The sequence below is a fragment of the Henningerozyma blattae genome, chromosome 3, assembly GCF_000315915.1.
Source record: "Henningerozyma blattae CBS 6284 chromosome 3, complete genome".
NCBI lineage: Eukaryota > Fungi > Ascomycota > Saccharomycetes > Saccharomycetales > Saccharomycetaceae > Henningerozyma > Henningerozyma blattae.
The window spans coordinates 1,309,970-1,325,440 of record NC_020187.1 but is presented as its reverse complement, the minus strand read 5'-3'; the positions used below and the strand labels follow the sequence as shown (position 1 = coordinate 1,325,440).

Genomic DNA, 15,471 nt, shown 5'->3' with positions numbered 1-15,471 from the left:
TCGAATAATGGTAATTAGTTATATTGTTTAATCATAATTTAAACGTTTTTTGAAGACATTGTATGGTATGTATATTTAGTTAATATTATAACTAGAAAAATAATTACACATTAGTTTTATAATAATTTTTACAAGAAAGTTTTGCAACTGGATATACTATTGAAAGCATTAGGTATTGAAAGCACTATCGACAGAAAAAAATAATAAATTAAAACACTCCAACTATGACTAGCATCAATATTAGTAGGGATTCGGAAGATTTCTCCATTAATAGTAGTTATCCATCTGCAGAATCATTCCCCAGAGTTTACACTAAGCAAGAAAATCCTTCTATATTAACTAATGGAGATAAAACTACTGATAAAGAACATCCTATCTCGTTGGCTCACACTTTCTCTAATACTTCAAACTTTACCACGATGACAAATTTATCGAAGATTACTTCATTGAAGCAGACAATTAGTCATCATATCGTTAGTATTAGAGACGCAGTCAATGATGATAACGAACAAACTTACAAAGAGGAAAGTAATGTTGAAAATTTATTAAAAGCAAAATTTGAATTAGGTGATGCCACAAGATTAAGCTCATACATTTTAGAATATCCAAGTTCTATTAATGATGACGCTATCGAAGATTCATGCGTCAATAGTAATGCAGAGACTAGTAATAAAGATGGTTCCAATTTAGGGAAAAAGCGAAAAGAAGCCTCACAAAAAACACTTCTTTCTCGTATGAACATCCTTGAGAAAGTATTCCCCTCGACATATGATTCAGGAACTACCGACCTACCTCCCGATGGTGGGTATGGTTGGGTTTCTACTTTTTGTACATTTCTTGCCATGTTTTCCACTTGGGGGTGTAATTCAGGATTTGGTGTCTTTTTAGCGTTTTATTTGAATAATAACACCTTTAAAGGTGCAACTGAATATGATTATTGTTTAATTGCAGGCCTTACTATTTGTTTGGGTCCTTTATTATCACCCATTGGGATGATTACCATGAAAATTATTGGTATCAAACTAACTATGTGGATCGGTATAATGATGCTATTGGCAGGATTTCTAATGTCTTCTTATAGCACAAGATTATGGGAATTATATCTAACTCAAGGTGCTCTTGTTGGAGCGAGTTATAGCTTTATTGCCATCCCCGCTACTACGGTTATTCCGGGTTGGTTCTTAAAGAAAAGAGCTGTTGCAATGGGGATATCTATGATTGGTACAGGGGCGGGCGGTGTCACCTATAGTCTTGCAGCAAATAAGATGATTCAAGATAATAATGGAACGAGGCAATGTCTAAGAGTGTTTTGCATTACTTGTGTCGTCGCTTGTGCCATTTCTGCTATTCTGATAAAACCCTATCATAAAGAGCATCCAATTGGTTTTAGATCTAAGTCGAAAATTAAAAATGAATTCAAAGTAATGTTTGATTTGAATGTCATAAGGAGGCCAGTTGTTTGGTTAGTTACTGTTTGGTTTACATTTGCTCTTTTTGCCTATAATTTAATGATATTTACTTTGTCTTCATATGTTGTCGCGAGAGGTATGTCGCAACATGATGGTTCTACAATAACAGCCATTGTAAACGGCTGTCAGGCTATAGGCAGGCCAATTATGGGGTTAGTAGGTGATCGTGTAGGGAGAATTAATATCACTGTAGTTTTAACACTTTGTTTGACAATTTTTTTCTTTGCTTTCTGGATACCAGCCCATACTTTTTTACAATTAATTTTCTTAGCTATTTGCCTTGGTTCATGTATCGGTGTAGCTAATGTAATGAGTACGGTATTAATTGCTGATGTGGTTGCTCCTGAAGAATTCTTAACTGCTTGGGCATTTGTCAATTATTTTAGTAGTCCTTTCTTCTTAGTTTGTGAAGTCATTGCTCAAGCGTTAAAAATAAAAAAGCCAGTTTCCAACCCTTATATTCACACCCAAATATTTGCTGGTCTTTGTATTTTTGTTGCATTATGTCTAGTATGTTGTTTACGTTCTTTATCAGTAAACAATAAGTTAAAAGATAGACAAACTGAAACTTTAAAATCATTAGACAATCTTCACAAAGATTTGTCATCTAAAATATCGGAACAAGAATATGATATTTTAGAAAAAAGAAAAGTAAAGTATGTTCTTCTTTTAGGAGGAGGAATCAAGAAATTCTTTATTAGAATGTTTTACCCGATGAAAGTTTGAACTCTCTAGTATACTCTCTTTCTAAATTCCCAGTCTCTTTTTACTCATCATCCTTGCATATTCATATTCATACATATCTACGTAATTAAACATTTATAGATTTGTTTTATAATATATAGGTTCTATCATTTATAATGTTTAACTGTGCATTCTTTTGAATAGTTATCAATAATGTCACGATATTATTGTATGCCTTATCTATGAAATTCCCTAGAAACGGAAGTAGATCTATTTACGGTAATTTTTCTAGACATTCCTATTGGATCACTAGACAACAAAGTACGAAAATTCGTAATCATTAATTAAAAAAAGAATGAAGGCAATTTCAAAAAACTATGTATATAAAGAAGGAGGAATTTTGTACTATATTTTTTGTAATTATTTAATTTTCCTTCCTTTATAATCAAAAGGAATAATATAATAAAGAATAGTAAAACAGTTATATATTTAAGAATTTAAATAGATAACTAAATACTGATTATTATTTAACATTTCAAAGAGTAAGTTTATTTTATTTTATCAACAATATTTTTATTTATAAATAAGAGACTTCGATAAAATTTTTAATATTTTATTTGGATTTTCAAAAAATATTTCAATTTCTTTTATTACCATCCTATTAGACTAAGAGTAAAATATTTTATAGTATTTTAATCTTTTTTTTTTAGGTTTGAAAAAGAAATTCTCCACGTTCGTATTTCATTTTACTCTCTTTTTTTAATATATTTTTGATTTTTAAACCCTTAATTTTTTTAGTTTCATAAAAATATGAACAATTTTACTAACAATACATCATTTAGAAATGAAATCTTTTCAACAAATGAAAGTCACGTAAGTTCCGAACATTTGACTGTGACAGATGCTGGTACTTTAAGAAAATCGGTAAAATCTTTAACCACTACGACAGAGCAGATTGATCAAATTAGAGGGTCAGACGCTTTTTCGGCTTCTATATCTTTGAATTCGACCATCTCAAAGAATTTGTCCTTCCAAGCAAACAAAGAAATACCAGAAGAGTTGGATAAACAGCTTACTTCAAGATTTGATTTGGCAGATGCTATCCGTTTAAAATCAAATTGTGAGTCTGACACTGATGATGAAGATAAGATAAAAGACTTGGAGCATTCCCCTGAAAAAATCCGGAGAATATTGACTGAGAACAGTGTTACTTCTGGTGACGTTGTTTCCATGGTAACTAATCAGAAAGCTCAAGACTGTCCATTGAAAAATAATAGTGGAGCAATAATTGAAAAAGTTTTCACCAATAAAGAGTCCGGTGAAGTATCCTTGCCACCAGAAGGTGGTTATGGCTGGGTTTGTGTAGTTTGTTCTTTTTTAATCTTTTTTTCAACTTGGGGGTGTAATGCAGGGTTTGGTGTCTTTTTAGCCTTTTATTTGAATGATAATACTTATGCAGGTGCTTCAAAGTATGATTATGCTTTAATTGCAGGTTTTACTGTCTTCCTTGGGCAAGGTTTATGTCCCGTGGTGGCATTCGTTATGAGAGTGGTAGGGTTTAAACCACCAATGTTATTTGGGGTTGTACTTTTATTGGCGGGGTTTTTAATGGCTTCTTGGGCTACACGTCTGTGGGAATTGTATTTGACTCAAGGTGTACTGTCGGGTGCATCTATAGCCTTTATTTTTGTCCCTGCGACAACTGTCTTACCAGGCTGGTTTTTAAAGAAGAGAGCTGTGGCTATTGGTATAACTTTGATCGGAACTGGTGCTGGTGGTGTAACATTTGGCTTGGCTGCTCATAAAATGATTGACGATAATCATAATACCCATTGGTGTTTACGTATGCTTGCTATTACTTGCAGTATCACATGTTTAATTGCAATTACTTTTATCAAACAACATACTTCGGTTAAACCTGTGGGGTTTAAATCATTTACTAAGATAAAAAGAGAGTGGTTTGCTATTTTCAATAGGAAAACTGTTTTTAAACCTGTTGTTCTATTAATCGCAGCTTGGTTTACTTTTGCTTTATTCGCTTATAATCTAATGATCTTTACAATTTCACCATATTGTATCTCTAAAGGTTTATCTTCGCATGATGCCTCAACAATTACTGCAATATTAAATGGTTCGCAAGCAATCGGCAGACCAATAATGGGGCTGATTGCTGATAGATATGGTAGAACAAATGTAACTGTTGTTTTAACATTTTTTTTGATGCTTTTTGTCTTCGCGTTTTGGATAACTGCTCATACTTTGGTGCAATTAATTTTCTTTGCAATTATGCTAGGTTCGTGTGTTGGTGTTGCTAATGTTATGAATACTGTTTTAATTGCAGATATTGTTCCTCCAGAAGAGTTTTTAGCTTCCTGGGCAACAGTTAACTATTTATTTTGTCCAATGCTATTATTCTGTGAAGTCATAGCACAAGCTTTAGTTAAGCCAGAACGTAAAAATAACCCTTACATTTACACCCAAATATTTTCAGGATTTTGTTTCTTTATTGCATTATGCCTAATTATCGTATTAAGAGAATGTTCTGTTCGTATCCAGCTCCAAAAAAAGAGTGATAAAATAGATGAACAATTAACTATTTTGCAAGATGATAATGAAAAATTAGATTTTACTGTAACTTCGAAATCCCTTGAAGATGATAGTATTCACAATTTGAAAATGCTAAGAGAAAAATATGATAATGAATTAAAGGGGACTCCTAAAGCTTACTTTAAAAGAATGTTTAAAATGATGGCTGTTTAATTATCAACATATTCTTCACTTTGTAAACACTATGCTAAATTCCTTCTCAGTTTATCATTAGACTTATACTTACTCAATTACAATTTTATAAATTTTATAAAGATTACATAATTTGTTATTATCAACTTTGATATCTATACTTTTAAATAAATACAATATATGCCTATTAATCGAGCTAATGTACTTTCTCGTAATTCAATATTCAAATATATTACATTTAAATGCTTTATATAAGTGTATTAGTCTATAAATTGATGATAAAAAAATTGTTATTTATTCTATGGTAAGAATTTATTCGAGTATAAATGAAAAGCAGTACGTTTTTTTATTGTTTTATTTTTTTATTTTCATATAAAAGTCCCTTTAAAAAGTTTAAAAATGTAATAATAAACCTAAATGTCTCAGTTGCTCATCATCCCCCAATAAGTCATTTGCAAATGAATTACATAAATTTTCAAAATTTTTATATTGTGAAACCAAGGAATTTAATTCTTCATTAAAAGTAATTGTGACATTGTTCCTGTCTCCATTTGGCAAAGCTATTTGTCTATTGATTTCATTGGAGGTTTCTACAAAAGATGAGTATGTTGTCATAAACTTGAATGCTGTTATCAATAGAATAGATAATGAATTGGAATATGGTATTTTTATCTTTTGATTTGTTTTGTTTTCAAATGCTAAAAGTTTATGCGAAAGAATATTAGTTAAAAAGTTGTTGTGTAAATCAGAAATCATATCAATATCAAATAATTCTTGATCCATTATATTGCTAGCAGATTGGTTAAAATTTGGTTTCAAGATACCTGCAAGGATTGTATTGTTATTTTTAAATTTTTTAGTGGGTATCAGTGATTTGTTACGTTTTTCGCCATTTAATATTTGAAGCTTAGTTTCTAATTTCGAGAAATATTTTTCAATAATATTCGTGAAGCAAAAAGTTTCAATTATCTGGCATTTAGAATGAATTTTGTTTCTTAGTATATTCATTCTGGATATTTTTCTAGTTATATCTCTATTGTATGATAAATCATCATTATTCAAATATCTTAAATTCTGAATTAGCGGAATCGATTCTCGCCATTTAACAGTATTCATATAGTTATTCTTTTTGATTCTCCATAGGAAATTAAATATTTGCAAGTACTCTTTTCTATTTTTATTAGTAGCATTATTCTTTGGATTTAAAACAAGGGAAATTGGTACCGGTATTGAGTAATCTAAAGTGAAAACATCCCAGCCTAATGATCCGTGATTAGAATTCAATAGTCTGGCATCCAACCCATTAACAATATAACCATTATCTGGTGTAGAAAGCCAATATTTTAATGATGATAATGAAATTGAGTATTTGATGTTTCTGAAAATGGAATGTCCTTGTAAAGCAGTAGCGTTTTGCATTAAAGTTTCTTTACATTGATCTATCAAATAAAGGATGAAGTCTGATCTACCCATTAATAAAATATCTTTTAGTGCCAGAATAATTTCTCTTAAGTAGAATTTCTTGAACAAAATTTTATTAGTAAAAATTGTTATTTCTTTATATTGTAATGTTATTATATCAGATAATTGATTGGATAAACCTAAATGGGAGACGTTCTTAAATAAGTTTGAATACTTATTTGCAAAATTGTTTGCCCATTCTAATTCATTGCAATAATTTTTAATCAATAATAAAGATTTCCCAATGATATAAGCTTGATTCCAAATTTTTTCGGTAAAAGTTGGTAATAATCGATCCTTTTTTATAGCAAATGGTAAAAATGAATCCTTATTTGAACTCAGCTCTATGAAAAAGTCATCATTATTTGAATCTAATTTGCCTAAAGTTAACCAGTTGATTAAACAATCGAAATAAATCTTTTCTAAATCTGTATAAATTGAATTGGCAACATCTTGAACCAATAAATCACCATGGGATTTTAAGGAAAATATCTTAGAAAAATATTGGAAACCTGAATATTGATTAAAATTCGGTATAATTTTATGATATATTCTTAGTACTATAATTTCATTGGAAAGTTCTTTGAAAAAAGATTTTAAGGTTAAATCGTTATTATTTGTGGAAATTGAATTAATGAAAATGGAATAGTTTTGCAACTTATTGGTGACATTTAGTAATAAACATTTTTTCAAAGGAGATATATCTGCACTATTAAATTGAGAAACTTTATTCGATAATGAATTATACAATAAGCCTGCTTCAAAAATTGAATGTAACAACCCACTATCGCCATTTAAAATGTTATTCGGTAATAGAATTGTATGACTATCAAATGGGAATAATTCAGATGTAGTTCCTAATAAAGTATATGGGATTGATTGTAAAATAGTTGTTTCTGGTAATATTTTTTGAGTGTATTTCATCGTTAGAGATTCTAACGTTGGCATATCAATAAATCTGCTATTACTATCTACAGTATAGTTATTTCTTGTAGCATTCTTATTAGTATTATTGAACAGATTGTTTTGTTGTGTTGAATAAATTGAACGACGATCATTTAAAAAATTCAATTGTCCAGGAGAATGTAGAGGAGATCTTGGAGAAACATTTGTACTAAATGATAGTATATCACTATTTTCTAACCCATTAGCATTTAAATATTGTCCAGTTCTTTGGCCATGGTTTATTATGGGAGAAGACATTGGATTATAGCGTAAATTGGTTGAAGAATGGAAAATGTTATTATTCGTGCTATTTTTATATTCATTACTTATTATATTATTCGAGTCTGAGGAGAGAAACGTATATCGATCTTGTAGAGAGGGGATTGATAATAATTTTGTAACGAATTGTTCTATATTTTGCCATTGTAGACGTGTATTAGCGTCAGTTACATTATTACCTTCATATTTCGTGATAATAGAGTTGATTAAACTATGGTTTACTGGATAGGGTTGTTGTAATAAGCCCAATATATCATTGGTTAATTGTCTTAAAGTTCCGTGAGATGCTGTAAAGGGCAGCAATGCACCTAGTGATCTCTGCAAGGAATTTTCAAAATCCATTGGAGGTTTCTCTTTAAAAAATAAGTTAGTCAATATAAATAAAATATGATATTCTTTTCCTGGATAAATTTTCTGTGATATGACGGCTTGTTTTTGATTTATATTTGTAAATCAAAAACAATTTTGAAATAAGTATGTTAAATCTGTAATTTAATGTGCGAATTCTATATTTCTATCCACTAAAGGAAGCCGCCCAAAACACGATTTGCCTAACAAAAAAAACTAAACAAAAAAACTAATTTGTTTATTACAAAATTCGTAAGAAAAATAAACAAAGTAGGTAATATACATTAGTACACCACACCAAAAAAATCTTTCTTATATAACTTGTTTAGCGCCAATAAAATTCTATTTGGTTAAATAAAATCTTAAAAAATCAATTAGAACATAATTTCCATATTTTTCTCGTCTTCAGAAGTATACTATTGTGGTAGAGTAATTTAAGTACTAATTGGAAGGTATGTGACTTAAAAAGGCATTTTTAGTTTGAGAAATGACTAAGAAATCTTTGTTTTGTTCTTAACTCTTCTGGGGAATTACCTCAAAGCTTGTGTCACCCTCAATCTTTTTGACTTATTGACCTTTTTTGCATGACAATATTATTACTTTTAACTATTCAAGTTTATCCGAGTGAGAAGTGAACCTCAAAACTTGAAAGGAAAACGGCATTACCGTGTAATTTTCCATATTAGGAAAGTAACATGAAACTTTATAAGATAGCATCATATAGATGGATTATATATTTATTGTAATGGTATTATATAGGGAAGAAAATATTAGGGAAATAGTTGGATTAATATTTAATGAATATATATTTATTATTTGATAAATGCAAATGTCTATCATTTATTTTTTTTTTTAAAGGCATATATATTGAAATACCTAATTAACAATAAAAATAAAAAAAAGCCAACAAGCTACAGTACATTATGTCCTGGATAAATACTAAAACATTTGATATTGACTTCTACCTACCCTCTAGTTATTCGAATAGAAACCAAAAACTATGCCGATTGCCCAATGGAATACTGGCACTATTAATATCTGATAATTCTGTCACTACAACAGCTTGCTCAATCTCTGTTGCTACAGGTTCACACAGTGACCCAAGAGATATTCCAGGGATTGCACATTTATGTGAGCATATGATTTTAGCAGCTGGTTCAAAAAAATATCCCAAGCCTGGTTTATTTCACGAAGTATTGGCGGCAAATAATGGGTCCCAGAATGCCTTCACTACAGGGGAGCAAACTACATTTTATTTTGAATTGCCCACTTCTACAGCAATTGAACAAAACACTTTCGGTGAAATATTAGATATATTTAGTTCCTTTTTCAAAAAACCTTTATTTAATGAAGTTTTAACAAATAAAGAAATTTATGCTATTGAAAGTGAGCATGACGGAAATATGTCAAATACATCTAAAATCTTATATCATGCAGAAAGATTACTATCAAATAAATCTCATCCTTTCCATAACTTTTCTACAGGGAATATTCATACTTTAAGCAAAGTAGTGAACTTGAAAAAATATAACTTAAAAGAAATGTTGTTTGAATATTTTAAAAATAATTATTTTTCTAGAAATATGACTATCTGCATAAAAGGGCCACAATCATTAAATAGTCTCACAAAGCTTGCATTAGCCAATTTTGGAGATATTAAAGATAAAGACGAGTTAACAAAATTTCATATCAATTCTATAAAACCACAAAAGAGTTTACGTATTTCAAAATCTCGTTCTTCCATCTCCTCTTGCAACTCTTTCAAAACAAATGAAAATTTAGACTTAGAAAACTTCAAATTACTTGATAATGCATGGTTAGACAAATATGGTGATAATGTTTGTTTTCCCACAAGCCTCTCACATAATACGATTTTCCTATCTTCTTCAAAACAACCAATTTTAAGATTATTATTCCCTATCAGTGAGAAACTTACTAGATTTACTAAAAGAGATATCAAAATATACAGCAATATATGGTGTCATATATTTGGTGATGAAACTAAGGGCTCCTTTTGTGATTATTTGAATAAAAATAATTGGATAACGGAATGTTATGCCTTTAAATCTACTTTTGCAATTGGAAACACTTCTTTAATTTTAGAATTAAAATTAACCAATACAGGTGTAAAAAAATTGCAAAATATCATTGATATATTATTACAACAAGTGGTTAAATTATTAGTTGATAATTTTACAGAAAATTTAGCATATTTTTTGGCAGAAAATAATATTATTTCAATTTTAAGATTTATAAATTCAGATGTAGAAATTAATCCAATGGATGAATGTTCTGAATTAAGTGGCTTATTACAAGAAAATTTCAAATTATTTAATCCAAAATATCTATTTTATGGTTCTGAATTTTTATTGTTAGAGAATGAATCTTTACCTCAAAAAAATAATATGTTTGATGGAAATTCCACTACATTTTGGATTGGACAAGCTATTAAGTTTCAAACATTTTTAAAAGAATTTATGAATTGGGAGAATATTAAAATTGTTGGGATAGGGGATATTGATGAATTTAAAAATGTTTTAAATATTGTTAAAGAAATGTCCAAAAAAACTGATTTATATTACGAATTTGAATACCAAAAATTAAAAATATCAAAAAAATCTAGAATATGTCCTAGAGATTATCCTTTCACTTATCCAATAAAAAACGAATATCTTCCTAAATTTGGATATAATCTTGGGCTTTTAAGAAATATCCTTTTAAATAATCTTGAAAGCTCAAGAACAGTTTCCTTTTATATGCCACAAGTCTCAGAAGAAGAAGATCAAAATAAATTAGTTAGTCAAAATGACATGCATAAATTATGGGTGAATCCTAAAAATTCAAAAGATCAGCTGTCTGAATCTCCTTGCATTGTGTCCTTTAAATTAGTTAATAATTCTATTCAAGAATCACCTGAAAGTACAATGCATCTCGAACTAATGGGCCAATTACTACACACATTATTAATTAATAAACTTTATCCCGCATTAAATGTTGGTTATACTTTTGAAATATCTCCCTCTGTAAGAGGTGATGTTAGTTTATCGTTTACACTTTCAGGCTTTTCTGAAGGTATTTTCAAAATCATTAAAGAATGTATAAATATATTTGGCGAACTTACATCGTCAGATCTTATAACAAAGAAAGAGTTTCGAAGAGCAAGAATTTTGGTAAGAGATAAATATGAAGATGCAGCATCCGATAGTTGTGTTAAATTAGCTAGTGTTGGTTTATTAATTTTATTAGAAAGAAAAATGTGGACATTGGAAGAAAGAATTGATGCTTTAGAACTAATTGATTTGGAAATGTTTCTTGAGTTTGCTCAAAAGTTTTTCCAAAATTTATTTTTATCTCTTTATATTGAGGGAAATCTAGAATACGCTGATTTAATTAATAGCTATTTCAGTGATAAATTGGTTCATCATTTAACCAAAAGATTAGATTACCCTAAGGAAGATACTTTACAAAGTTTACCATCTACAAAATTAATTTCTGGTACAAATATTTATTATGAACTTGAAGGATCAGTTGATGATCCAAATAATAGCATTGTTTATTTTATACAAACAGGAGATTTATCGAACAAAAAAATTCTTTCATTGACTTCATTAACAGCATTTATAATTTCATTTTCATTAGTTCCAGAATTGAGAAACAAAAAACAAATTGGTTATGTTGTATTTGGTGGATTAAGAACTTTATCTGATACGGTTGGTTTACATATCACTATAATGTCAGATGGTAAACCACTTGATATTGAAATTGAAATTGAAAAATATATTTCATATCTAGAATTTGACTTGTTAGGGAACCTAGATGATGAAACATTCCAAAATAATTATTTAATTAAATATATTGATTTAATTAATGGTATTTATAAGAAAAGTACAGAACAAACATCGGGACCCATCAATATAATGAATGAGATTATTGCTAATGTCCATGGAGGTGACTCAGCTATTTTAAATAGTGAAAAAATAAAGAATCATAAAAAAAATAAGAATGAGTTATTTGGAGATGCACAAATGACAGAAGAATTGAAATATGTCGATATTGAATTTTTAAAAAATTTAAATTTAATTAAATACTTACAATTTTTCAAAGGTTCTATTTCTACAAATTCTAAAAGAAGAAGTAAATTATCTATTCATATAAAGAGCCCTATGGAAGAAAGGGAACTTTTCAATAGAAAATTATTTTTACAATTACAAACTTTTTTAAAAATAAAAGGTTTCCCAATCAAATCTAATGAACTTCAACAAATTGTGGAACGAACCAATGGAAGACCCACGCTTTTATTTAAAGAACTATTTGCATGCTTTAAAGCACGAGATGAATCATGGAAGTTCATTTCTATAGTTCTTAAAGAGATTTTAAAAGTGATTAGTATGAGTATTAAACAACAATGCAAAACAAGAGGTTCAGAAACTCGATCATCTATTCAACATTCCGAATTTCATAATGATCATATTATTACACCAACACCATTGGAAAAAGTTGAAGATATTAATAAATATTTGCATTTGAGATAATTAAAAAAAAAATAAAACTTGGAATATTCAATTCTTTGTCGATGACACATTTCCAAGTCAAAAAATTATAATCTCTCATTAGATTCTATTAGATCTAGAAAATTCCTACACTGGATTTTAAAGAGTAATGAAAAATTCTTTTATCCAAATTCGGTAACGATGAGATTGATATTTCGGAATTTCGATCTGGAATTTTTTTAACTGAACACAGTATATAAAGAGTACAGCAGTTTCTCACAAGTATACACAAGTTTGTACATATATATATATACTTATATATCTGTAACGAATCTACGTTCTTGTTTGTTCGTTTTATTTGTCTTTTTATTGAGAAGTTTAAATAAATGACAGTGAAGCAAATATCATTTGAAGTCAATACAGACCCTGAAGTTATTCGGTTTACTCACTTGAGCAATGGTGCCGTTTGGAAAGGTCCATTAACATTAGAACAATATGCTGATAGAGAACATTCCATGTTTCAAGGTAATCTTTGTCAGAAAAATAATAACAAGAAAATTATTGAAAAATATGGCAAGACAAATGCTCAATGGTTGGGATTGAAACATTTCATATTAAAGGATAAGAGTTTAGAAGATAAATCCAAAACTAGTCAAATAGTAGCCGGGTGTGAGACATTAAACAGAATTGGATTCACAGCTATTGATGGCAAGATTGTACCAATTTTGGTATTATGTATTGGTGGTGTATTCACTCAAGAAGCTCATCGTGGTAAAGGGTATGCCAAAGAAATGATTCTTGGGTTGCATAAATATTTTGACGAGATCCGTGATCGTGCAACCACACCATTTTTGAAAAATATGATTATAACACTTTATAGTGAAGTGGAAGAGTATTACGCTCGTTTGGGGTACAAGTCTGACCATGCAGCTGTTCATAAAATTTCCCAATTAGATACTCTATTAAAAGAATATTGTATTGACGGAAAAAACGTGAAATATTTAGACTTTGATGGGTACGATGATCTGATACAATTACAATCTAATCAAATGGAAAGAGATATTCTTGCAAGCCACTTACAAGATCCTTCCAAGTTTGTGTTTGGTGTTAAACCTGATATCCATAATTATGAATGGTTTGAAATACGTGATTTATTTATTAGAAGTAAATTATTCCCAGAACAACTTGATAAAAAGATCGCATTTGGTTGTAGGCTACCAAGTAATAGTCATGTCATCTGGCATCATAATTGGAATGGGAATTCCTTAATCTTAATCAAGACTTTTATTGCAAATGGTGACGATTTAGAAGAAACCATGGGGGTCTTTCTACAGAACGCCGTCATGGAAGCTAAGGAACATAATTTGTCCAAACTAGAATTTTGGGATACAGAAATTAATAGTGTCAAGTATCCAAAACTTTTCAAGATCTTAGAGAGGGACTCCAAGAACAATAAACTGTACTTGACTAATGGGTCGTTGAGTGCTTATAGAGCTCCTATTGGGTTCACCAACGACCAAGTCAAATGGCAGGAAAATACCAAATTTTGTTGGTTTTGAATAGCCATCATGCTTAATTTTCTTTCCTCTTTTCCAATGGCGACTTTTAGATAGTAACTATCTGTACTAATAACATTAAATGAACAATGAATATATGTAGCAATACTGTATTAAGCATTATTTTTTTCTTTATAAATCTCAAAACTTGTCACTCCCAAAACGGCGAGGCAGCAAAAAGTGCGCAAACGTAATAGGCGATGGCATTCCCGAATCCCTAATTGGAGGATGTGCCAGCTGGCAAAGGCTATGATTGCGAAGAGATCATGGGATAAAAACAAGAGGGAGTTTTAGACAAAAGAACCTACCAGGTTGTATAAATACTAGTAGCTTTAAAGACGACGACTAAAGTACGTAAACTGCTTTAAGTTTTATCACGAAATTTCTTTTGAAATGTTGGGTCACGTAAGATTTGCATCGAAAGAGTTACTCTCTGGAGGAGGAGGAAGATGTTTATTTTCAAGACAAAATGATTTGCTAGCTAAATATAAGAAATTGAACGGTTTAAATGGTAGTATAATGTCCACTAGAAACGTGAAAACTTCTACTGTGGATTGGAAACCAATCATTAGTAACAAAACCCCCACTAATGAGGATGCCGAGGATGAGTATAAACATGGTGGTAAGAAACATAAAAATTATCATATTGGCAAGAAAATCTTTTTAGGGCTAATGATTGCCATGCCAATTACCGCTGCATACTTGGGTACATGGCAAACTCGTAGGTTGAAATGGAAAACCAGGTTGATTGCTACCTGTGAAACAAGATTAACGTACCCGATTGTGCCCATACCCAAAAATTTTTCAGAAGAAGATCTTGAGAGTTGGGAATACAGAAGAGTTCAATTAGTAGGCCATTTTGAAAATGATAATGAAATATATGTAGGTCCAAGAGTCCATAAAGGTATTAAAGGCTATAACGTTTTCACCCCGTTTGTAAGAGATGATACCGGTGAACGATTATTAATTGAAAGAGGTTGGGTCAGTGAAGAAAAAATAGTCCCTTCCAGCAGAAATTTGAAACATTTGAGCACCCCAGAGAATGAACATTTATCAATCAGTTGTTTGGTCCGTGTTCCTCATGAACGTGGACAATTCCAATGGGATAAAAAATCCGATGATGTCTCGAGAGTTTGGCAGGTTCCCGATATCTTGGAAATGTCCAAGAGACTCGGCTGTAAACCATTACATTTGCAAGTTTTATATGATCTAAACAATCATTCCGAGAGATTATCGGATTCCAACACATCATCAATGGAATTCAGTGAATGGCAATTAATTCAAGCCGGTGTACCCATTGGTCAACAGCCAAAAGTAATGTTCCGTAATAACCATTTACAGTACATAGTGACCTGGTATGGCTTATCGTTTTTAAGCAGTATCTTATTGGTTGTTGCTATCCGTCGTGGTATGAAGGGAAAAGTCATCACTCATGCTCAATTACGTAAACAAAGATTGGACCGGGCTAAAGAGTTCGAGTAGACTCGTTTTGACGATTCT

The 15,471-nt window shown here is 30.2% G+C and overlaps 6 protein-coding genes across 6 annotated transcripts; 5 read left to right on the top strand and 1 right to left on the bottom strand.

Moving 5' to 3' along the window:
- Window positions 1-224: 224 nt before the first annotated feature.
- Window positions 225-2,195, top strand: TBLA0C05480 (MCT family MFS transporter; the record flags this gene model as incomplete). Its single annotated transcript, XM_004179817.1, has 1 exon — window positions 225-2,195. The coding sequence occupies one exon, from the start codon at window positions 225-227 to the stop codon at window positions 2,193-2,195; it is 1,971 nt and encodes a 656-aa protein (XP_004179865.1).
- Window positions 2,196-2,963: 768 nt separating this feature from the next.
- TBLA0C05470 (MCT family MFS transporter) lies at window positions 2,964-4,913 on the top strand (the record flags this gene model as incomplete). The annotated part of the gene is made up of 1 exon (XM_004179816.1): window positions 2,964-4,913. One exon carries the CDS (start codon window positions 2,964-2,966, stop codon window positions 4,911-4,913), a length of 1,950 nt encoding a protein of 649 aa, XP_004179864.1.
- Window positions 4,914-5,285: 372 nt separating this feature from the next.
- SPC98 (Spc98p) lies at window positions 5,286-7,919 on the bottom strand (the record flags this gene model as incomplete). The annotated part of the gene is made up of 1 exon (XM_004179815.1): window positions 5,286-7,919. The coding sequence occupies one exon, from the start codon at window positions 7,917-7,919 to the stop codon at window positions 5,286-5,288; it is 2,634 nt and encodes an 877-aa protein (XP_004179863.1).
- Window positions 7,920-8,848: 929 nt separating this feature from the next.
- AXL1 (Axl1p) lies at window positions 8,849-12,457 on the top strand (the record flags this gene model as incomplete). Its single annotated transcript, XM_004179814.1, has 1 exon — window positions 8,849-12,457. The coding sequence occupies one exon, from the start codon at window positions 8,849-8,851 to the stop codon at window positions 12,455-12,457; it is 3,609 nt and encodes a 1,202-aa protein (XP_004179862.1).
- A 344-nt stretch (window positions 12,458-12,801) lies between these two features.
- TBLA0C05440 (uncharacterized protein) lies at window positions 12,802-13,974 on the top strand (the record flags this gene model as incomplete). The annotated part of the gene is made up of 1 exon (XM_004179813.1): window positions 12,802-13,974. The coding sequence occupies one exon, from the start codon at window positions 12,802-12,804 to the stop codon at window positions 13,972-13,974; it is 1,173 nt and encodes a 390-aa protein (XP_004179861.1).
- Window positions 13,975-14,364: 390 nt separating this feature from the next.
- SHY1 (cytochrome oxidase assembly protein SHY1) lies at window positions 14,365-15,453 on the top strand (the record flags this gene model as incomplete). Its single annotated transcript, XM_004179812.1, has 1 exon — window positions 14,365-15,453. One exon carries the CDS (start codon window positions 14,365-14,367, stop codon window positions 15,451-15,453), a length of 1,089 nt encoding a protein of 362 aa, XP_004179860.1.
- Window positions 15,454-15,471: the final 18 nt, after the last annotated feature.